The sequence below is a fragment of the Sarcophilus harrisii genome, chromosome 3, assembly GCF_902635505.1.
Source record: "Sarcophilus harrisii chromosome 3, mSarHar1.11, whole genome shotgun sequence".
Classification (NCBI taxonomy): domain Eukaryota; kingdom Metazoa; phylum Chordata; class Mammalia; order Dasyuromorphia; family Dasyuridae; genus Sarcophilus; species Sarcophilus harrisii.
This window is the reverse complement of record NC_045428.1, coordinates 476378273-476404002: the sequence shown is the minus strand read 5'-3', so window position 1 is coordinate 476404002 and position 25730 is coordinate 476378273. Positions and strand designations below refer to the sequence as shown.

At 34.0% G+C, this 25730-nt stretch overlaps 1 protein-coding gene across 1 annotated transcript; it reads right to left on the bottom strand.

Moving 5' to 3' along the window:
- Positions 1-564: 564 nt before the first annotated feature.
- Positions 565-25110, bottom strand: CFAP300 (cilia and flagella associated protein 300). The gene is made up of 7 exons (XM_003764275.4): positions 24401-25110; positions 24185-24266; positions 20105-20180; positions 9815-9981; positions 6749-6921; positions 4752-4818; positions 565-882 (listed from the first exon to the last, which is right to left on the bottom strand). The coding sequence occupies exons 1-7, from the start codon at positions 24505-24507 to the stop codon at positions 751-753; spliced, it is 804 nt and encodes a 267-aa protein (XP_003764323.1). The 5' UTR covers positions 24508-25110; the 3' UTR covers positions 565-750.
- Positions 25111-25730: the final 620 nt, after the last annotated feature.

Below are 25730 nucleotides of genomic sequence, written 5' to 3'. Positions count from 1 at the left end.
AAATTCTCAGAAAATCACATGTACTAATAATGGTTATATATTACCTGAATGCAAAAATTGTAAAAACTGTGTGATCTAGAGGAAAGAATTCTGGACTTGGAGTGAAGAGAAAATTATGTCCAAATTTTGCATCTGTCATTATGATGACAGATGTATGAATCAGGGCAAATCACTGCCTTTTTGTATTGCCTTTTCCTTATTGGTAAAATGAGGGAAATAATGGAGATACTGTTATACTTCATCTTGACATTGTTGTTGTAAGAAAAGTAAACTTGCTGTGTAAAAAAATAAATATAACTAAATCTAAGTATATGCATAAAACGAAAACTATATTCAAAGAGTTTGTAGTGAATATAATTTTATTATTTTTTATGAAAAATAGCTTTAACATAAAATATATGGAGTAAATAATGATTTAACAAGATTTATATTGTGTAAATAATTATGGGTAGATTTTCATTCTAAGTAATTTTTAAGAAGAATTGTAGAATTCATTAGTATTATATGGGAAATGAAAGATGGAAATCTATTCCTCTATTAATAATGCAGAAGAATAAAAACCAATAAGGAGGAATGGAACTTTATTATCCTTTTTTTTTCTTTTTTTCTGAAGCACACACATTTTTATGTGAAGTGAATTAAAAACTGAATTCTGGTCAGAAGTTGAGTTCTTCTACCAAACTGCACATAAAGCATTATGAAATGATTAATATACAGAAGAATAGCTGTACATATACTTGGGGTTATAAATTAGAAAGACAGTTCACCTACACCAACGCAATGGTATAATACATTAATGTGACGTTTTAAAGGATCCACAACCAAGTAAGCAAACGATTGTTCATGACTTTTTGTTGAAGGGTAACACGTACCATTTTCATCCTAAAAAAGAAAACCCAAACAAACAAACCCTAAATTACTATACATAAGACTGGCTTTGACTTTTATTAAAATACTTGAACTTAATATATGTATCAAAATTCCACAGAAATATTCAATAAAAAACTTTGGTAAACAATTAAAAGGTTAACATTTAACATTACTAACAACATAGTATGTTAGGTTTTGTACCTGAAAAATAAAATTCTTATTTTTAATAAATTTGTACTCTAAATTAGATATGATAATTTAAAGAAATTCTTTTGAAAAAATATAAACTATCAAGATCATCAAAGTTTCCATTTTCTTTTACTTTTTGTTCCTTTTAATGTCAGAATGAAAGTAATGGGATTTAATTCACCTTAATTTGATTACAAACAATACTTTTTTTCATGGAAATAATTTAGGTGATTTGAGTAAATGCTTAAAAGTATCTAAGATTTTTAGACTTCTGCCATTCCAGAATGTGTGGTTTTAAAATTCTGATTAGGTGCAAAAAATATGTGATTGGCTACAACTTGGCCACAAACTAATCTCTGAGATAATTAAGGAATATCGTTGGGAAAAAGTATCATGCATCATAGGAAGAGAATGGGAAAGAAAAAAGCAAGTTTGTAAAGTAGAAGACTTCCAAATGGATGCATAATTCATCTTTACCTTTAGTATTATGTCACTTTATTGTCATCTTAAGCTCAGTGATCTCAAGGTTCATCGAGTTTAAGTCATTCTTAAACAAATGTCTTCTTTATAGTCACATACATACAAGAAGTATTTACAAGGAGTCACATAGCTTTTGTTTATAGAACTGTGAGGGGGAACCCATAGGTATTCAAGACAATCACTTTTGGAGAACTCTGTTAGGAAGATTTTCTTTTAAATAGCAAACCATAATTTGTCTGAAACTTTTATTTGTCATTCCTAGTTCTGCCATCTGGGACCAATAAGAACAAATATAGTTGAAGAAGATGATCATAACACTCCTAATACTTCTCTAAAATTTCTAATTCTTTCAAATGAGCTTCATATGGCCTTATTCAAGTTTATTATTCTGGTTGCCCTCCCCTACGTATTCCTCAACTTTGCAAAATTCTTAATAAAATATGACATCTTCAAACTGAAAATAATACATGAAAAGTGTTCTGGATCATGGCCTTCTTGTCCCTGTAAAAGTTATATATTACTGAAGTGTGATCTTAGGCAAAGATTTTTAACCTAGATCCTATTATCTATGGTATTAGCCATCCCTCTCAGCTTTTATCTGTAAATCTGACAAGCTTGTAAATACTGTAATCCAAACCACTGATTAAAAACATTGGACAGCACAGAACCATGCATGAATTTGTGAGATACTCCACATGCGACCTTCTTTCAGAATGACACTGAACCATTAATAAGTATTCTTTGGGTTTGATCAACCACTTTTGCATCCTGTATTAATAACTATTCCATATTCCTCTATGCTTTTCATATTATCATGAGAAACTTTGTTAGAATAAAATCTGCTAGAATATTATCATAAATTGAAGTTTTCTAACCTACAGTTAGCAGACTCTTACTCATCTTTTTTTTTTTTAATCCAGAAATTTTGTTGTTTTTGAATCCCATAGAATTCTTTTGATTCTTCATGCTTTTTCAAAGATAACTGACAGAGGCAGTTCATCTAAGGGCAGTTTTGTGGTCTCTTCTATTTACCTACTTGTCTTGGGAATCACTGCCCATTAGTATTTTTATTGTCTCCTTTACAGTTATTCTCCTTGGCAGCAGAAAGAGAAGCAAAATATGAGTTAAGCACTTTGGGCCTCATTCCATCATCCTTTCTTACTATCCCTTCTTTGTCCTTGTGCTTCTTTGATGCAGTTTTTTTTTTCCCTTTGCAACAGAGCTTTTAAAAAGACCATTTCTTCCTAAATGTAACATCAGCCAAGAACTACTGAACTGACTTAGTAAGATCTCTTGTCTTCTCCCTCTCCTTTCTATTCTCTCTAAAACCATCCTCATTATTTCATCTAAACCAGGGGTGGGCAACATCTGGCCTGTGGCTGTATAAGGCCTGCAAAATCATTTGCTAAGTCACTCTCAGGCAATAATGAGCTGAAAGCTAAGTACAACAACCTCCCACTGCTTGAGTTCTTTAAGCTGATAATTTTGTATGGCCTGCAAATGATGCTATAAATATCCAAATGGCATTGAACTAGTTCCCTCCTTCGATCTAGACTATGACAACAGTCTTCTAACTGGCTTCAGCTTCTTCCTTTTCTAATCCATCCTATGTAGAACTTTTGGATTAATTTTTCCAAAGTAAACTCTGATCATTTTACATTCTTGTACAAAACCCTTCAAGTGAAGTCTAGACAAGTTTCTTCACCTGATATTCAAAGTTTTCCATCCTTTGGAGCTGACCTCCTTGTATTTGAAAGACTGTGGAAGAAGAATCAGACTTGTTCTGGTTGGCCCTAAAGGGCATGGGAGGAACAGTAAATGGTAGTTACAGAGAAAGGCAGATTTGCTTCAATGTGATGAAAAATTTCCCAAAAATTATAGATACCCCAAAGTGGAATGGGTGGTTTATTCTCATTAGAGTTCTAAGCAAATCCTTGGTTACACTCATTGGGTATGTTGTAACAAGCAGGAATTCTTACTTAGGTTGAATCAGATGGCCTTTGGGTCCTCTTTTAACTCTGACATTCTGTAATCCCTTTTCCAGATTTATCTCTTCCTCTTAAACTTAGTTTCTTCATATGTTAAAAATGGATACAAGGGTAGAACCTTACATTACAGAATTATGAGGATCAAATGAGGTAATATGTGCAAAGCACTGTGTAAACTTTAAAGTTCTATATAAATGTTAGTTGTTATTATTAACACTTCTTTACCATACCTTACACCTCGACTGTCAGTGGCAGAAGAGCCCCGGATTTGGAGAAAGAGGATGGACTGAGCCTTAGCCCTGCTGTTTGATTCCTAGAGCCCTTGCCAAGTCACCCCCTCTCTAGGGCACCTCCTCGGTAAGAGGAGGAGATCACTTCTAGTTTCAGCTCCATGGCACCAGAAGGTTGGCTAAGCAGGTGCCCAGGGTCCCTCCCCATCCAAGAAGTTGGTGGCCATCAGCAGTGCCAAGAAAGAACATGTGAGGTGAGAGGACCACACAGAAGAGCACTCAAAATTACTAACATCACAATTAGAACTTAGGGATCAGTGAATTCCTCACCCTTATCCATTGTCTACTTTCTGACCGAGTTGCCAATGTGATACAAAGCTAATTCAAATGTCTCCTCGGCCTGCCCATTCCTTTCCTTACCCAGTCACTGGACTCTGTGACCAACCCCTATCTTTTATTCTACATAAACCCCGCCCTCCCTCCCCCAGTCTTTTCTCAAATGTTCCTTCCAAGACTTCTATTTTACTGAAACCACACTTGCAGAAGATGCCTGGTTCATTCTGAGAACAGAATCTCAGAGTTAAAGCTCTTCTGAGCTAAATCTTCTGATCCAATCCATGGCTGGTTTAAAAGACCTTCTACAACAACATCCCTCAAAACATCTAGGTTTTGCCTAGAGATATGCAATAAAATCACTTCCCTGGAAGCAAGTTCTAATTCTGGATGACTTTAGTTATTAAAAAAGAAAACAGAAGCAAAATAAGATTTGAGTTATTTGTTCTTCTCCCCTTTATAAGAGAGCAATACAAATTCCATTAAGATTTTAGCAACTCAAAAAATGGATAAATGAATGAACATTCTTCTAGCACTGAGTACTCCTACAATTCCACCCTAATTAAGACCTAAATGCTTGACTTTTCAATAGTCAATATATCCAATATCCTCAATCCACTTAGTAATGAATGTATATAAAGAGCAGCAAAATAAGACTTACATATGCTGTAACCTTAAAGACAATAGAAGTAACACGTATAGTCTTGGTCTGAGGGTCCTTTATAACACTAGAATCAAAGAAAAACATATTTTAGACATATGCCTATATACTCATATCTCTTATTTATAATTTTAGTCATATAGCTAGTAAGTGTCTAAGACTGTATTTGAACTCAGAAAAATGAGTCTTCATGGTTGCAGGCCCAGCACACTATCTGCTATGCTGCCTAGCTGTATAGAAAATTCATAACCAAGGACTCCTCCCTTTCCCAAAATTGGAATAACAGGATTTCACATCAAGTGCTCAATATACAGCACTTGTACAGGTTTCAAATAAGGTAGAGTCAACTAGGGGCTTAAAAATAAAAGGGAAGCAATACTGTAGAATAACAGATTAGTAGTACAAGAAGGGACATCAGAAATAATTTAGTCCATTTTCAGATAAAGAAATTGAAGACCAGAGAAATGAAACTGCATATTCAAGGTTATACAGCTAGTTAGTAGCAAAGCTGTGAATAGAATGTAGGCCTCTTGACTTCCATTACAAAAAAAAATTTTTTTTTAACATTAAAGTGCATTATGATCTCTCATAAGAAGAGGATCAGAAAAAGAAATCTATTAGGATGGGATGTATATGCAGGTACATCGGTGTGCATAAGTAAGTGTGCGAAATTGTAGGAATTAAAAGGGAACAAATCCATTCTACCACTGTCACTATATAAATAAAAGATTACAGGGCCTTTAGACATTTTGTATTTTTGTCTATTTTGTGAATTACTATGCCAAAAAATTAATCCCAAAATGAACTTGAACCACATTTGGAAAGTCACCCAGTGCTTTTAATAATCTCAAACTGTTTATTGCTCTAAGAGTCCCTTTTAAAATGACATTTTACATTCAGTAAAATTATTAATTTGTAAATCACTGAGTTTTGCAAAAAGAAAAACATTATTGTTATACTAAAATTTATCTTAAAGTATGTGATTATTTTTCCTCTTAAACTATGTTCTAACTTTTAAAAAATAAATAAAGACACAAGTATTTATGAAGAACCTGCCAAATGCCAGGCACCATTCTAAGCACTTTACAAACACTATCTCATTTGGCCCTCATGGAAAACAACCCTTGGAGATAGGTGCTATTATTATTCCCTTTTTACATTTGGGGAACTGAAACAAACAAGGTTAAATAACTTGCTCAGAGTCACAAAACTAGTAGGTGTCTGAGATCAGATTTAAATGCAGCTCTTCTTGTGTCCAGGCCAAATACTACTGTGCTCCCTAGATATGAAAAGAACTTCTCTAGAGAAGCTAAATGAAAAGTTAATTTGAGATTTTAAGGAATCTAAAGAATACATAGACATGAAACAGACCTTTAAGGAAATAGAACAAATAAGTAGTAGCAGAGCTGCTATTATGAACCAGTTAAGAAGCTAATTTTTTGGTTTTGTTACTAAAAATTTTATAAGAAGTAAAGAAGAAAGTTTACTAGATGTAGAGCCATGGAAGAACAGAGGAATCTCATATAAGAGAGGTTAATGAAACAAGATTAAAAAAATGTAACTATAAATGTCCTACACAAAGGATTTACAGACATAAAGAGTGTGTACATTCCATTGAATCCTATAGACCAAGCTGAAGAGAAAATGTAATAGTTATGAAATTAATTATAAAAATTTATATATATAACATTTCTGCTAAGTATAAAAATGTAACTTTACTATTAAGAAAATTCAAATATTTCCCCAAAGAATGTCTGCATTGGAGAGTGTATAGGTAATTATTTTAGATGTGGATATGATTGGAACTCTGGATATAAAGTAAATGCTGCCCTTCAGGCCTAGATGGCTGGTATGGTGCCAGAAGGGATGACAGTGGGTCACAGGAGTGCTGTTTTTAATATATTACAAATGAATAATGTACAGGGGTCAAGCAAAGAATTCTGCTTATGTTCAGTCAATTAATCAGACATTAACATATTATGATCTAGAAATATTACCTGACAAGATCCTTATAGATAGCTTTTGTTGTTTCCAGATACGGGTCAAGAATATCTTCATACTGACAAAGAAGTCCACCAAGGCAAAGATGTTTAAAAATACAAAAAAGGAACTCTTGACGATCTAATTGGCTGAAAATTTCGTATTTTTCTGAGTCTTCCATTAGTAAAACCTTATACAAGATGAGAAGATATGGTTTAATCTCAAGACAACATTGGTTTAAGAATATGTGACATTTTTGAAAACGTGTTTAAAAAAAAACTTTTTTAAGCAGACTAATTTTTTTTACAGTAGCACAAGATTATTAGTGAATTTTTTGAAATTCCTGCATGAAGAACAAAACCCAGAGCAATTTAGATGAGTATCGTAGCTGTTTTCCTTCTACCTTATCATTAGACATTTCATTGAAGGCCTTCTCTAGCACCTGTCACACATAATTTCTCTTTGCTCCTACCTTAGGGCAATGGCCTTATCATTTAAAAATTCTTTTCATTTATTCTTGGAGTTTAGCTTTGGTGTTGTTCAGTCTTTTCAGTCCTGTCTGACTCTTTGTGATCATATTTGGGGTTTTCTTGGCAAAGATACTATGTAGTTTGCCATTTCATTCTCCAGCTCATTTTACAGATGATGAAGCTGGATTAAATGACTTGCTCAGGGTCACGCAGCTAGAAAGTATCTGAGGTCAAATCTGAAATCAGATTTTCCTGACTCCAAAGCTCAGGACTCTATCCATTTGTACCTCCTAAAGGTAGGTCCTGGCTTTCAGCACACTTTGTTTCTATCAGCTTATCCCTCTTTTTAACATTTCTGGATCTTATTTTCCCCATCTATAAAAGGAAAAAAGTTAGACTAGATGACCTCTGAGGTCCTTTCCTATTCTGTCATACCACACTAACATATAAAATTCATATGCTGATCACTTAGGGACTTATAAACTTGGTTGTATTATGCATGTTTTTCTGTGTTTGTATATAACATGTAATCTAAAAAAAATCTTTTGACTTAATAATTACACACAATAAGATTCTGTTTTCCACATTAAAGTGTATTTTCATATTTTATTCTTTTCTCCACATATAGTATGTATATACGAATTACTGTGTATGTTTTTTCCATATATATGCAGAGAGAGACAGTGGGTATAATGGATAAAGTGCTGACCTTAAAGTTAGAAAATTAAATTCCTGCCTCTGACAGATAGTGGCTTTGTGACCTGGGGCAAATAAATTCATTTCTCAGCATTCTAGTCAAATTTCTAAGAATCTGTATTGAAGAGAAGGTCTTGATCTCTGCTGATCTGGGAGTTTATACCAGTGATTATCAAGGTTTGCTCCTCATCCCTGTCCCTATACATTATATGTCAGTATGTATACATGCACAACTATATGTGTATATATGTGTACATATGTGAACATGTAGACATGCAATTTATATGTATATTCTGAGAGAATTATGTGAGAGCACCTTTAACATGGTTTCTAAATGTACGGTGGCACAGTCCACTAGCTAAGTTGGGATAAATGAGAGTATATGTCCCAAGAGATCTTCAGTTTCAACCTCCTTGTTTTACTGATGAAAGAACTGACGCCTATAAAAATTAGGTGGTTTGTACATGATCATATAGAGAAAGTAACAGAATCAGAATTTGAAAGTAGGTCCTCTGATTGTAAATCTAATATAGATGCCTCTTAAATAGTTATTAAGTTAAACATCAAAAACTGATCCATTTGTAGTTAGGACCTGACCTAAAACAGAAAACTTGATTCAGAGTTTTGTTTTGGGGCTTTAAAAACATGTTATTAGTAAACTAATAAAAAAACAGTATCAATTTTAATTCAATGAGGTTGTGCCTTTCTTTTGTGATTTTTATTTGAAACATCACAACATATATGTTTTTTCATTATCTTGTAATTGTTATTTTTAAACTCTGGTGCAAGTCTTGGTCCTGTCCCTTACTGATTATATGATTGTGGCCTAATTTTTCTCTTCTGTAAAATAAGAATATCATAATATAGCCACCTGATTCTAGAGTTTTTGTAAAAAAACCTAATTGCTATATTACTTATACATGTATAAATACACATATATGTATAAATTCCTATGATTATCTATTTGAACATGTTTTTTAAATTATAGAGTACTACTCAAACACAAAGTATTATTATAAAAATAATAAAATGGTTAATAATTGTTATTGTTTCTGAGCCTTAGGTCAAGCTGTCCTCCCTATATGGGAAGGTTGTCAATTTAAAAATGGGTCTAGCCCATTCTCCAAAAAAGCCCTGATCACAGTATTTGCTTATAATTGTTGATTGAATAGCATATCTCTATAGACATATGTGTATATATACAAGTAAACTATATCACTAAGTGATCAGCAAATTATTAAGTTGTAAAAGTTGACATTTCCCTTTTCAACCTAATGGCTTATTTGAATAGCAACTACTGTGAAATGAAATACAGTGGAAGGAACACAGGATTTGGAATCAGAGGAGAAAAATTCAAACTCTGGCTCTGGTCATTGCTTGTGTGATCCCAGTCAAGTGATTTGACCTTTCTGGGTCTATTTCTCATGTTAAAGGCTGAGTTGGATTGGGAGGCTTAATGTTGCATTCAGATCTATATTATGATCTATGATGAGGAATTCTTATCTTATAAAAATAATTTTGTGACAGTGATGAGGAATTCTTATCTTATAAAAATAATTTGGTTGAAACTAGAAAAATGTTAAGATTATGCTTCTATTCTAAGCTAATTGTTTCTAAAGAACAGTTTTTTGAAATCTCTGAGGACAACAGTTATTACTTAAAGAGAACAAACACAATATATTAATCAAGGACCAACTGGGTGCAGAACACAGAGAAGGGAGCAGATAAAGTAGCTATGTAATAATTAAAGTAAGAATAGGAATGCCCAAATAGGTATAACACATTATTTTATTATGTAGACATAAGATATTTCAAAGATATGGCATATATATGTAGTAAGTAGCATATACTGATCACTGCCTTAGGTATGAAGATTACACTAAAAATACTCTAATAATTTGATACCATCATACTCACTTTTCTTAACTCATCAGAAACGAGAAAAGGATCACAAAAATTATCCAAACACTTAACAATATGTCCACTTTCTCGAACAATTTCTTCAGAATATAATCGGTCAAAAAATGACATTGAAATTTGTGTGCAGGGAATATTTATGGCTTCAACTTTTTTTACTTCTGTTCCTGAAAGATGGCATAGAGAATAGAATAATTTTATCTTTTAAAAATTATCTTCAAATGTAAAATTCTAAGAATATCACAAATAAGAGCCATAGTAAATAAAATTGAATATACTATCCAAAAATCTACTAAAATGAAATAATATTTAAAGACATTTCTTTAAGATTTATACTGAGGAACATATGGGAACTTTAAAATTTTTCCTAATCATCTCTGGAAACAAACTTAGCAGTGGATTGCTAAGTCAAAGGGTATACGGCAGTTTAATAGCTCTTTGAGCATTACTCCACATTTCTCTCCAAAATGGTTAAATTAAGTGTTTCCCACATTCCCTCCAATATTTATTGCTTTCCCCTTCAATTATTTTAGCCAATCTAGTAGGGTAAAATGATATCTCAAGATTTTGTATTTCTCTAATCAATAATGATTTAGAGTATTTTTTCATATGACTATAAATTGCTTTAATTTCTTCACTGGAGAGCTTCCTGTATAAAACTTTTGATAATTTATCAGTTGAGGAATGACTCTTATTCTTATAGATTTGACAAAGTTCCTTATATGTTTGAGATATGAGACTTTTAAATAAGAAACTCTATAAAATTTTTTCTCCCATTTTCTGTTTTCCTTATGATCTTGGCAACATTTATTTGTAAAGAAACTTGTAAATTTAATGTAACAGAAACTATCCCTTTTCTACCTAGCCTTGCTTCCTATCTCTTGTCTATTCATAAATTATTTGCTTATGCATAAGTTAAGTAGTATGCTCCATGTTCTTATAGTTTTTTCATAATATTTATTTTTATATCTAAGTCATGTATCCATTTTGACATTGTCTTGGTAAATGGTATAAGATATTGGTCTATGTCCAGTTTCTGCCATACTATTTTCCAATATTTATTTTTTTTTTTTACCAATAATACATTTTTATCCCCAAGTCCTAAATTTTAATACTCGTCAAATACTTAAGTATTTTTTAATACTTTTTAATACTTTAAGTATTCATCATTTCTAAAGTTTACTTCATTTTTATACCCATTTTAAAATATAGCAAAAGGTTTAATAATTAAAGAGAAGTTTAGTGTCACTTAGGAAAAAAATCTGAATTATAGGCTATCTGAAGAAAATACAATAGAAATTATATTTTCAGGGATTATTTACCTAGTATGCTCATAGAAAATAGGATAAACTTCTCCATAAAGCTGAGGAGAATAGGAGCATGGCTTAGAAAACAGAATTAAATACATGATTTATAAGTAATTCACTTGAAACAAATATTCACAGGGATTTTAAAATGGGGTTTTAGACTGGAATCTATGTATTTCACCTCAGATGAACAAAAAAAAAATCAGGAAACAATTATGATTTTATAATAATATTATAGAATAGGGGCATGATAAGAAGAGGTAAACAGGGAAAATACATTATGGTTATAGACACCATACATAAATTACCCATAACAATACTGACTGAGCAGCACAGCATCTAAATACTTAGGAAGAATATTTATTGAATTATAGGTAAAAATATATAGTAAAAATGCAATACCAGGAAACCTCAATGAACCCTTTTCAGACCCAGACAAATCTAACAAGAAGGTAGATATTAAGGATTTATTTTTAAACTTTGTTTCTCTAAATGCTTTATTAAAAAAGACATAAAACAAATCAATGAAGTGAGCATGGAACTTTAAAAAAATAAGAAAAACAACAGATAACATTCAATTTTATAAGAATACAAATTTGACATGTCAACTTTACAAGAATACAAGTCATTCTCCAATTGATAAATGCTCAAGGATATGAACAAGTAATTTTCAGATGACAAAATTAAAACCATCTTTAGTCATATGAAAAAATGCTCTAAATCACTATTGATTAGAAAAATGCAAATTAAAATAACTCTGAGGTACCACCTCACATTTTTCAGATTGGCTAAGATGACAGGAAAAAATAATGATAAATGTTGGAGGGGATGAGGGAAAACTGGGACACTAATGAGAAATGGTTTTGATCCAACCATTCTGGAGAGCAATCAGGATCTATGCCCAAAGGACTATAAAACTGTGCATACCCTTTGACCCAGCAATGCCATTATTGGGTCTGTATCCCAAAGAAATCATAAAGGAGGGAAAAGAACCCACATGTGCAACAATGTTGGTAGCTGCTCTTTTTGTGGTAGCAAAGAATTGGAAAAGGAGTGGATGCCCATCAATTGGGGAATGGCTGAACAAGCTGTGGTATATAAAGGTAATGTTATATTACATATATATATATGTATATGAAGGTTATTGCTCTATTAAGATGATTTTAGAAAGTCCTAGAAAGATTTACATGAACTGATGCTGAGCAAAAAAAGCAGAAGTATGAATACATTGTACAAAATAACAGCAAGAATGTATGATGATCAACTATCAAAGATTTGATTCTTCTCAGTGGTTCAGTGAACCAAAGCAATCCCAATAGACTTTGGACAGAAAATGCCATTTGCATCCAGAAAAGAACTAGGGAGAGTTAAAATAAATAAATACATTTTTAAAAAGAGATAACAGCAAGGGATAAAAACAGGATATTTTGATTTTTACAAAATTAAAAAGTTTTTCATCAAAAAATCCAATAGTTAAAATTCGAAGGGAATCAGGTAAATTGGAAAAAAAAATCTTTGTAATAATTTTCTCTGATGAAAGTCTCAGATCCAAGATACCTAAGGAAATGATTCAAATATATAAGTGTAAAAGCCTTTCACAAATAGATAAATGATGAAAGGATATGAATAGAAAATTTCCCTTTTTTCTTTCTTTTCTTTTCTTTTTTTTTTTTTTTTGCTGAGGCAATTGGGGCTAAGTGACTTGTCCAGGATCACACACCTAGGAAGTATTAAGTGTCTGAGGTCATATTTGAATGCAGCTCCTCCTGACTTCAAGGCTGGTGCTCTATACTCTGTGCCATTTAGCTGAAATTTTCAAAGGAAGAAGTCCAAGCTATCAACAGCCATTTGAAGACATGTTAGTGTATTAATGTTTATAGAAATTAAAATTAAAGCAACTCTGAGGCTGCACTTCATATCTATCATATTGGCAAAGATGACAAAAGAAAATGACAAACATTAGAGGGGTTTCAGGTAAACAGACACACCAATAAATTTTTGATGAAGTTGTGAATTGGTCCAAGGATTGTGAAAATTCTGGAAATAAGCACAAGAACTTACAAAACATTGACTAGCTCAGTTAAACCCTCTTAAGTTTTATATCCCAAAGAAATTACAGAAAGAGAAGAAGGTTCCATATGTAAAAAATACTGATGAGTTCTTTTTGTGATGGCAAAGGACTGGAATTTAATAGAATTCTCTATTGAGAATGTCTAAAAAAATTATGATATATGAATGTAACAAGATATTATTAAGCCATAAAAAAATGAGTGGCTTCATAAAAACTGGGAAAACTTATACGAGTTGAGGCACAGTGAAGTGAGCAGTACAATTTATACAATATAAAGAAAAACAACTTTTGAAAGATTTAAGAACTTTGCTCAATGTACTGATGAACTACAATTCTAGAGAACTGAAGATAAAATTTGCCAAGTAGACCTCCTAAGAGATATATTATAGGCTAAAGATTCAGAATATAATTTTAGACATGGCCACTGTAGCAATTTATTTTTCTTGAATACGTGCATGTTACAAAAGTTTTTTTTTTCTTTTTCAATGGTGGCAGATAGGAGTTGAACAGGGAAAAAATAAATGAGCATTATTAATTGAAAAAATTAAATGAAAATAGAAATTCAATATCAACAAATATTTCCAGCAAGCATTTATTCTTTCCTTCCTGTCTTCTCCTTAAAGAGAAAGAAAAAGAGGAAAACAATTTTTTTTTGTAATATATACAATGAAGAAAAACAAACCCTCACATTGTTTATGTTTAAAAATTTAAGTTTCATTCTACATCCTGAATTTATCACTTCTCTTTTCTCATTCTTCATCACTGGCTTGCTGGAATCATGATTGGTCATTGTATTGATTAGAAATCTTAACCAACAATGTGTAAAAGGTACAGTGTTGAGAGCTAGGAATTAAAAGATAAAATGAAAAAAATCCTTGTCTTTTAAGGATTTTACACTCTTCTTCAGAAGTCCCACTTTATTACATAGATCAGAATAATCAATGTAATTAAGATGTAAATTACTTTCAGGTTGCCAAAATTATTTTCAATTGTATTCACACTAATAATGATGCTTACACTCCTAGAGACAGAAATAAAAATTGGGTTCAGTTGAGTCATATCAAGTCAGTTATATGATTAAATCTGAGAACACTATCTGACCATTATCTATTTAATTTTCCATTAGAACTATTATTTTTAAATTTAATTCTTCAACTGTATCAACTTCCTGACACTTTCCAGTATTCATTCCAAGGAAGAAGTGAAAAAGGCAAAAAGTAAGACATGGGAAATGGGAGATAAAGGTAGAAGATGAGAAACAAAATTAAATCTATCCCTTTGCCTTAGCTGTTCTTGTCAATGATCTTTGATTACAAAAGTCTAATGGTGATCTTATTCTTCTCCTTGTCATTTTCCTTCTTTCATTCTAGTTTCTCCTTTGCGCCTTGGAGTTGAGTTTGCACTTCCTAACACAGGAATAAAGAACTCTAAAACACCTCAAAAACATCACGCTTACTTCAGCTTAGCCTATGGTCCATTAACTTTGAGGTGTACTGAAATAGCATCAGTGGACTCGAGCTACTCCCATTTTCACAAAAAGTCATTTTTTCCATTATAGTAACAATATCTTATGATCCTGTGATTAGTAGATTCTAAATTATCTATTTTTTGGGACTTTTTTTTGCCCATATTCTGTACTTGATGGGCATCCCATTTAGATGCAACAATAAATTGTTTCACACTGTAACTCCAAGAAGTATAGAGCAAGTAAACTCATAAATGTGTTTCTAAAGAACTTGTTGATAGTCAACATAAACAATTTATATTTTTTTCCTTGAATAATTTTGCTTTACACTCCACAGAAGAAGGGTTTTCTAGGTAAAAATAAATTTTAGTCAAGTTTTGTCCAAGTTATCATAAACTCTTAGTTGTTGAAAATGAGATTTTATTGTATCACAATTTGTCTCCTTTAATAATTTGTCTCCATACATATATATCTATCTATATATAATTTGTCTCCATATGTATATGTAGAGAGACAGAGAGACAAAGAGAGAGACAGACAGAAGAGACAGAGACAGAGAGAAGGAAAGAAAGAGAGAGAGAGAGAGAGGGAGAAAAAGAGAGAGAGAGGAAGAGAAAAAGAGAGAGAGGAAGAGAGAGAGACAGAGAGAGACAGAGAGAGGGAGAAAGTGAGAGAGACGGGGGAGAGGGGGCGGGCGGAGACAGAGACAGAGAGAGAGAGAGAGAGAGAGAGACACACACACACACACACAGAGACAGACAGAGAGAGAGGTGTCTGTGAGCTTGGGTGACTGGGGGGATGGTGATGACTGTGAATAGAATGGGAAAAAAACAGGAGAGAGGGCTTGGGGGAAAAATAATGGTTCGGTTTTGGACATGCTGAGTTAAAGATATCTATGGAACATCGAGTTTGAAATGTCCCTAGTCAGTTGGAGATAGGAGACCTCAAGGTAGATATTGAGGTTGGATAAATAGATCTGAAAATCATAATTGACTCATCTCTGATGAGATCATCCAGAGAGAACAGTATATATGGGGGGCTGGTGCTTGGTGTGCCAAGTTTCGCACCAGGATTAAGGAAGAGGGCAGAGTGTAGGGTAAAATTATATGATTTATCCAGAGGTACAATGGGAACAGGAGGAGAATATAAGCAGTGCAAGGGAGGTAGCATGGGGAAAAAAATAATCAGTGGAGGGATTACAAGGTAGAGAGGTAGGTACTTGATAACATTACAAGCAGATAAAGGAATTTCAGAGTTCATGAACCTACAAAGGGGAACCATTGTGGATGATGGCTAGATGAAAGGTATAAAGGTATATGGCTGAGGTGGATAGAGATATAGGTCATGGGAGATATGTTGAGAACTGAGTGCAGGAAATAAGGAGAAAAGAGACTAAGTCAAGTGCTAAACTAATTAAGGAAAGAATAAGAATGTCAGGTAAGTCAGTGGATAAAAGGCTACCATAATGATAGTTTGGTAATAAGTCTGTATTGATTGCACCTCAAAGCAAGAGAAGCTAATAATGAGTATTTTTTTGGAGTTAAAAAAAAGGTCTTTGTGTAAAAACAATAAAATACCTCAATTCCTTAGAAAATTTATGGGAGAACAAACAGTGATTTTACAAAATAAGAAAAGTATGGATAGGCTGGTATCTGTAGCTTTGGAGGATATCCCATGATGAGCTCACAGACTTGGAGAAGTATTGAAATACTGAATATAAAAGTATGAAATATCAGTGTTTGTTTTTATTTCATTCTTTAATAAATGATTTTCACTTAAGGCCCTATTATTACAAACAGGAACAAAGAATCTCAGAGTTGGAAGGGGACCTCAGATTTTAGTTAAACATTGCTGAAAAAGAATTTCTTCTCCAACATACTTAACATTGAGCTTTTGTTTGAAGACCCTCTAAGGAGGGGGAACCGTTCCTCTGTCACTTAGGGACCCCATTCCACTTTGGCATTGCTCTGTTAGGAAGATTATGCCAAATATACATCTTCTTTGATGTCACCTAGTTCTTCTAGTTTTTGCCTTTTGGTCCCCAAACCCAGCATCTAAAATATGTAAAGTTTCCTCTAGTACTTGATTCTAAATCCAACCTTTCTTTTAGGTAGCAGTTCTTCAACTACTTGACCACAAACTCTTCATCATTTCCCCCTCTTCCAACTCTCTCAAGTATTCTCTTTTCCAGTCTAAATATCCCAGGGTTCTTTCAAACTAATCACCATCTGTAAGATTTCAAGGTCTTTTACTACCTGTATACTCTTCTGAACAATCTCCATTTTGTCAACGTTCTTCCAAAACTGTGCAAACTCCCCAAATTTAACTCAATAATCTAGATGTGAACTTACCAGAGTCAACCTTATTATTCAACCTTCAGAAATGATAATCCTATTGAAAATCATATTTACCTCCCTGACCACAATGTAATAAATTATCTGATTATCCCTGTATACAAAGCATTATCTTTATTTATCTGAATCTTAAAGAAGTGAAAGAGAAGACAATTCTGTCTACTATGCTTAAATATTGTAATATATGTTGCAACAGTGAATTCAATTTCACAAGTATTTAAAACATTATTATATTCTAGGCACAAAGATGGCAGAATCCCTCAACTCAAAGAGCTTATAATCTTCTAGGCAGGTTATGATATGGAGACAGAGAAGCACAATAGGAAGTAAAATTTCATAAGAGCAGATAAGAGAACCAGACATTGTACTAGAAAATGTAAAGAGCGAAAATATTTCCAGCTGGACAATCATCAAAGGCATCATGATTTTGTAGAAAGAAAAGGATTTTAATATGAATTACTAGGGCTGGGGTAGGGATGGGGGATCAAGTCTATTTCAAGGGAAGTAGCAGTAGCTTAAAGGAATGCTGAGAGGTAGGAGATGGCAGGATGAGATTGAAGTATGTTGAGTAGTCCAGTTTGGCTGAAATAGAATGAAAGTGAAGGAGAAAAATGTACAACAAATGAAAAGGTAACTTGGATCCAAGATTGTAGAAGGCTTAAATACTTACACATTAAGTAGTTTCTACTTTATACTCTGGGGAGCAGAGAGTCACTAAAGGTATTTAAGCAGATAGTGATAAAGCTATAATTGTGTAGAAAAATTATTTGGATAACTGCTTGACTGATGAGGTGAAGAAATCAGAGTTAGTTAAGTAAATTAGAAAGTAATTACAAGAAAAATGAATTGTAATTTTTTTTTAGTACAGGGAGGGCTTACACCACTGAAATTATGCATCTTTTGAAGTACAATGAGCAAAATATTTTTCAAGTCCAAACATGTGAAACGAACAGCCACTGATAAGAGAATTAACAACTTTAAAATTACTCTGAATTGTGACATACACTTTTGTCATAAAATCCTTAGAACTTTTTTTTTAAGTGGTGATAATGAACAATTATTGATTTTTATGTTGGTAACTGGGTTTTGGGGAGAAAACCTAGGTTCAAATTCTGCTTATGACACATATCAGTTATAAGACTATGGGCAAGTTACTTAAACTTTCAATATCCTAAGACTATAAGTTATAGAGTTGCTGATATCAATTGGTGAAGGGAGTTTCCATCCTGGAAGTTTCCTATATCAAAAAAATCACAGGTCAGTGCCAACCTCCCAGTTTTAATAATAATTTTTTTCACAGCTATTTTTATTAATGGGTAGTATTCCACCCAAGTTTGCTTGTAAGTGAAATCAGTGCTGTTAGTCATAAAGTTTCTATTTGTTGATAGGAGTATGCTACAGCTGGCTTGACTGTTAAATTTTCAATGTGAGCAGCACTTACACCTCAGAATAATGAAGAAAATGTTAATAAATGCTGATTAAACATAAAAGTATTTCCAGTACATTTTTTTTCTTTCCAAGAGCTAGTTGTTAAACATTTACTGACATACCACTAATTTGTTCAGGAAATAATAAAAAAGAATGAGAGCTATCCAAAAGAACCATAGTGATTTCTCCCTTATTAGATGTGTTCAAGAATTTTCTTTTTTGCATTTCATTTCATAGTCCTATACTTTAGAAACATTTCAAGCACTTTTAATTTCTATATTTCCTACACGTTTAGTCCTTAATTTTGTGAATTATGTGAATAGAGAAATGCAACAATCAGAAAATGTGGTTTTGAATTTTGAATTTCTGAGCCAAGTTGACTAAACATCAGAAGAATAACTACACCAAAAATAACACCAAAACTACAATGTGATTTTTTTTTAGTAGCTCTCAAATTTAAACTATAAACCAAACAGTAAGTAGGCAAGGATGGTCATGGATTAATTGAACTCATTACTACTCTGGAAGGTGGGTGCTATTATCATTCCATTTTACATAAGTGGCATGCAGAAGTTAAGTAATTTGCTCAATGTCAGAGTTAGTGTCTGAAGCCAGATTTGAATTCAGTATTCCTTATTCCATTTTCAATACTGTATTCACTATTTCACTTAACTTTCAGAGGATATAGTTATTTGCATATAGGTGATATATCAATCCCAAAGAGTAGTTTATGTCACTAAGAGAGTGCAGAGATAAAAAAGGAGGGATAAAGAGCCATAATTATCCCCATACTTGGAGGCCAAGGAGGAAAATGTGACAGAACCAGGAAGGAGATAGGATTTAATCTTCTAGGTAATTTTGGCCCAAATTATTTGCTTGGAGCAAAGCAGAGAGATATCTGTGGTCTTGGTGCAATAATTTTCCTTATTAGTATCTATAAGACTAATATATCTTTTGAATTAGAAAATCTAGGCTGAATTTCTGATTGATGCAAGCTCTGCACTCATCTTCTAACTAATCTTATCAAATAAATAATGAAATGAAGGATAAATATTGCTTTAGGGTTATGTGAACTTTAAGATTCTTTTCAGCTCTAAATTCTATGATTTTTTTTCTCTTATCTAGGTACCCAATGGATAACTGGCACCCTCAATTTTTTGAAGGTAAGAATAGTGACAGTTTAATCATTAAATACTAAAGATAGCTAATTTTATTTATTTTTAGTAAAGGAAGGAAAGATTTTTAGAAGATTGGTTTTTGTTTTGTCTGGACATGAGATTTCATTAGTCTAGGAAACCTTCAGCATGGGAACTCTTTTTATTGATGTACTAATATAACTTGTGGATGATGATGATGATGATGATGACGTGTGTGTGTGTGTATGTGTGTGTGTGTGTGTGTGTGTGTGAGGGCACAGGGGATTGTGCACAGCTGGGATTTAGGAGAAACCAGAATTGAACTCAAGTCTTCCTGACTCTATCCATTATTTTACATTGGCTTTCTAGCAGTCTGATAGGTTAGTTGTTTTACCAAGGCAAATATTTACATTTACATTGTTGCTTTTCTTTCTAACTTAAATGAAGAAAATGTGAAATAAAAATTTCTCTTTAGTAAAACTGAAAAATAGTCATTAAGAAATATTAAAATTAAATTCTAGTTATTTACCTAAGTTAATCCATCGTCCAGAAGAATCTGAAAGTAATTTCAAATCTGAAATAACATTTGGGTCTCTAAAAAAAGCCTAAAAAATAAAATAGGAGAAAAAAAATTAAGCATTTTGTTACTAATATTAGAAGCCCAATTTCTAATATAATTACAGTAACTGACTTTTCTACGTGAACTATTAAAAGTTTTCATGAAAGAACCAGATTAAAAATCTCTCTAAAAACTAAAGGTCTGTGTAAATTAGTGAAAGTCAGATGGATTTAAAATTTTATTAATTTCACAAATATGCAGTAACCATGAAAAAAGCTAACAAAGTATATTCCAACTACAGATTCTTTAAGATTGAAAAATTAGATAAGAATTATATATGGTGAAATATGGTATTGAATACCATATTTGTATGTAAAAAGATTCTTTCAAAAAACTATCTGAAAACAATTAACTTATAATGCCAATTATGAAGCAAATCTTTTAAAAAATAGCACACAGCTAACTTTAATATGTAGCCTTCAAATTTTAGTGTGACTTCTATGTGATGCTTTTCCTGATCCTTAACCCATTTTGTGGTCTTTACTCCCTTAATCATGCTTAACTGTTGAAACTTTGCCATAAATGGCATGTTTGGGCTTTCAAATCAAACTTGTATTTTTGTCATTATTATTTCCTAATAGTGTCAGAGTACCTTGCATTTGATCTGGGAAGTGATCAAATAATCAGAAATGCCAAATTATCAAGATTCAAATTGAGATTTACATGACTTGCTCTTGATATATAAAGTGGTACAAATGTTTGTGGCAGTCCTCTTTGTAGTGGCCAGAAATTGGAAACTGAGTGGATGCCCATCAATTGGAGAATGGCTAAATAAATTGTGGTATATGAATATTATGGAATATTATTGTTCTGTAAGAAATGACCAGCAGGATGATTTCAGAAAGGCCTGGAGAGACTTACACGAACTGATGCTGAGTGAAATGAGCAGGGCCAGGAGATCATTATATACTTCAACAACAACACTATATGACCAGTTCTGATGGACCTGGCCATCCTCAGCAACGAGATAAACTAAATCATTTCCAATGGAGCAGTAATGAATTGAACCAGCTACGCCCAGCAAAAGAATTCTGGGACATGACTAGGAACCATTACATTGAATTCCCAATCCCTATATTTTTGCCCACCTGCATTTTTTATTTCCTTCACAGGCTAATTGTACAATATTTCAGAGTCTGATTCTTTTTGTGGAGCAAAATAACGGTTTGGTCATGTATACTTATTGTGTATCTACTTTGTATTTTAATATATTTAACAACTACTGGTCATCCTGCCATCTGGGGGAGGGGATGAGGGGAAGGAGGGGAAAAGTTGGAACAAGAGGTTTGGCAATTGTCAGTGCTGTAAAGTTACCCATACATATAACCTATAAATAAAAGGCTATTAAAATAAAAATAAAAAAGATATATAAAATGATAGTGGTATTAGTGAATAAATTTAAATTAAAAGAGTTTAGGAAGAAGGCACTACCAATAGTCGTAGATAATTAATTAATAGTAGATATTCATAACACTGAATTTTGGGATATCACTTTTTCAGTTTCCCCATTTGCAAAAGGGGAAAAGCTGCTTAAATTACTTGGAACATGTTAGAACTGACAAATAGGAGGTCTGACTTTCTTAGGAGGGAAAAAAATTAGAAATAGTCCTGTTATAATTGTTCTTTGTATTCTAGTGAAAATTCTTACTGTGATGACATTATTCAACAGAATTTGTAAAGGAAACAATATGTTACTGTATTCTCAAGTGCTGTAAAGTTAAATAAAGTTAAGCCTTTTTTCTCTTCATTTTTTATAATGATAACACTGGAATAAGAAATAAAACATAAAAGTCTTTTTTTCTTAACAATATAAGCTGAGATAAAAGGTTTGACAATTAACTGTGCCTACTGATGTATAGTAATGGTCTATTGGGCTTCAGTTGGGAATTTTGAAGGGAAAATTCACAAATCCCAATTGTACCTAGTGTTTTATTGAATTTAGGGAATGGGAAACTAATATGGAGTAAAGTAATATGAAAGGTTTTAAAGTAAAAAACATGCCAGAACTCAAACATACAAATAAGTTTTATATACTTCAAAGGAGTCATCTGCAAAGCCTATATTACTAAATTCAACAATATTATTTTGTAGTACAGTGGAACACTGGACCAACCCATCAAGGAATGTAGCTTCTGGTTGTGGTTGCCAATTACCAGCTATATACTCTAGAAAAATCTCTTAACCTCTCTTGGGCCTCAGTTTCCTGATTTGTGAAATGAGATTTGGACTAGTCTTTTTGATATTCTTCCCAAGTACAAAATTCTATGGTTAAAAACTTTTGAAGTTACCTTGTTTTTGGAATAAATCTGTGATACATTCTTTGCACTATAGTAAATGGTGACAATTATTTTTTGAGGCTGGACTTGATGTTTTGGGAAAAAACATGCAAATAGTTTAGAGCTATATCTCGTTAGTAAGCTGTATAATAACATTTTTAGCTAAAAAAACAAAACAATAAAATCACTGTGGTCATAGTATAATAAAGCTAATTTTCCCACATAGATTTTAAATTGACTTTAAAGCAATTACAGAGGAAGAATTCTGTACTTCACCCTCATGCACTCCAAATTTGAGTAACAGCCTTGTCATGGGAATAAATGTATTATAAAACTTCCTAAAATGTCTACTTTAAAGTGCGATATTCATTTAAATGTATAGAATTCTTTGTTGATATCTAAAATATTTTTAAAATATTAGTTAGAGAGGAAGAAGATAATGAATTCTTTGTGATTTCTTTTTTTTTTTGTCATGAGTCTCATTAACAAACATCTAGTTGACAGCAGCCCAGATGCAACTTATACTTCTGCTGTTGATATAATGCAATACAAAGATTGTCACTAAATATTTTTAATCAAGTTTACATATATGCTTATTATTGATGCTGACTCTTAAATCTACATTGAAGAAATAGTTAAGCAGGTTTCTGCAGAGTCAGATTGAGAACAGCTTTGGACAGTTTAATATTAGAATTCTTAGATCTCTGGGCTGGCAGGTCACATTCTTTAAAGACACCTTATAGAAATTGTTGGTAGCACCCTATCACCATTCATCCAATATCTTTTCTTTTGATTTCTCTTCTGTTCTTTTCGGATCCCCTTTCCCAATCTTTATTCATTCAGTTTTTGAATGACCATTATGAGCAATGTGCTAGATTCTCTCAGATAACAGACATAAAAAATCACTCATAGAGAATCTTGAGGAGTCATTTACACCCAACTAAAAACTGTTGATTTTTCGAAATCAAAGACAATAATACCAAAAATGTTATGAAGGATAAATGTTGAGAGGCCTGCTTGGGGATTAGTCCTAGCCCCCCAAATCATTAAGGACTGAAATTTCTGTTGGTAGCCTCCCATTTTCCTTATCAGGATTCCTTCCCCCATCCTAATATCCTCACTCTGGGTTCCCTAAATGATTCCACTTGTAGAACCTGAATTGAATTGAATCTTTTAATAATTGTTAGCAGAAGAAGCAGGAGAATCTGGCCTTTTCCCAAGTTTATCTGCATTTCAAAAGGCTGGTGAGAGGCTGGGAGAGGATGCCGTAGCGGAGTACGTGGTTTAACATGACGCAATTTCTGAGCCAGTGCCAAAAGATCCCCAAGTAGGCAGAATTGCAATATGGGGACGAACGACCCAAAGAGAAATCGTTTCTAAAGTTTTTTTTTTTTTTTTTTTTTTTTTTTTGTGGAGGGGGAAGGTTCTAGACCGGACGTTGAGATGATATAGACACCACGTTTCCACAGGTCACGGGAAGAATTTCATTTCTTGAAACGTTCACCACGATAGGGAAACATTAGGAGCTTTTCCTTTTAAGACTTCAGTCTCTCTCTGTGTGTGTATCTTATTTAATAATTTTAATTAATAATTTAATAATCTTATGTAAGGGTTGCCCCTCCCTCCCCCGCCCTAAAGGAGAGAGAGAAACCACGTGACCCCCAAACCCAAAGTTTAGGCTCCTGGGATCCCCAAGGTCCGGGGCGGACTTTACCATTAAGAAATCATCTTTGTAATAGGACTGGAAATTCTCGTCAAAACCGAACGCCTGCGCGCAGATTCTTCCTTGCATGGACCTGGGGCAGAGGGGAGAGACGAGACCCGAGAATGAGACGCCGGTCCCAGACCCGCCACCTGTCCCGCGCCTCGGCGCTCCCGCGTCCCGGGGCTGCAGTCCTCTCTCCCCGCGCCCCGCCTGCCCTCTCCTCACCACTTCCGCAGGCGCTGGACCGTCTCGGGGGAGGTGAGCGACTGGAAGGCTCTCTGAGGAAGGAACCTGAACGTGAAATTGGGCTTGTACCCGGAGTGAGCCGCCATGCTCGCCGTCTCTCAGTTTGAGGTCGCTAGGGATGTTGTCATGGAAACGGGGTCGCGGATCCTGGGAGGTCCCGCCCTCCTGGTCCCGCCCCTCCCAGTCCTTCCTGCGCTTCTGAGCTCGAGGTTTCGTCTCTCGGGAGCCCAGGGATGCAGTTGGGGGAGGGGGAAGAAGACATTGCTGGAAAACTTCCCCTCCTCCATCCTCGGAATACGGCCCTTCTGCTTCGTTGTCCAATCAGTGGAGCTGGACTGGATGAGCCTTAAGTATGTCGAACTCAGCATATCCAAAACACAACTCTTACCGCCCACAGCCTCTCCTTTCGTTCATTCCTTTCTAGGCTGCAACGTCTCTGACTTTCTATGTCCCCAAGCAGGTACCTTGACCCCTTCTTCCCCCTTTCGGTTTCCTTTTGTAAGCTTGCCTTGCCTCTTTAGAATGTAAGCTACTGGAGGACAGGGCTATTTTTCTCCCTGCGTTTGTTTATCGAAGTGCCTGGCACGTAGTAAAAAGTCCCTATCGCCATCCCAGTAACGCAATCCCGCAGACTCCCAGGTCCTCATCCCAGTGTCATCCCGGGCCCCGAATAGCCAATCAGCTGCTAGCTCTTGCCTTTCTACCTTTGTCCCATTTCTTAACTCTGACGCCTTTCCTCCGCCCACAGTTACCAGTCCTCCTCATCTCGTCCTCAGGCTATTAGAACGGCTTGTTTGGTCTCCGGGAGTCAAGCCGCTCACCTCCCGGGTTCATTCTCCATCCTTCGGTCAAAATGTCTGACCACATCACATACCTTCCCTGCTCAGTCAGCTCCAGCGGCTGCCCAAATTCAAAAGAAAACTCCCCTTGGGTTTTAAAGCTTTTCACAAAGTGGCTCTTTTTACCCCGCAGCCAACCTGTGGTCAAGGCTTGTAGTTTTTTTGGTTTTTTTTTGCAATCACTTTGCAACAATGTGTCCCCTTCTCTCCCCTGACACTTCCGCTTATCCTAGTGCTGATCTCCACCACTTCATGCTTGGTCTATTGCAATACCTGATTGATGGGTCAGCTTCCCTCTAGACCCTCCCAATTCCTTTTAATTCTAGTACCTTCCCTCATTCACTCCCTGTTATCCTCTATATAGCTCATAAGTACATGTGATTGCTTGTCTCTCTCATTAGATTGTGAGTTCGTTGAAGGCAAGGGCTGTCTTTTGCCTCCTTTTGAACTTGTAGAATTGAGTTGATTGC

Coding starts and splice junctions, on each gene's coding strand:
- CFAP300 (XM_003764275.4), bottom strand. CDS start 24,507: ATGGCGGCTCACTCCGGGTACAAGCCCAATTTCACGTTCAGGTTCCTT. Junction 24,267..24,400: donor GTCCAGCGCCTGCGGAAGTG/GTGAGGAGAGGG, acceptor CCTCTGCCCCAG/GTCCATGCAAGGAAGAATCT. Junction 883..4,751: donor TCTTTAAGGTTACAGCATAT/GTAAGTCTTATT, acceptor TTTCTTTTTTAG/GATGAAAATGGTACGTGTTA.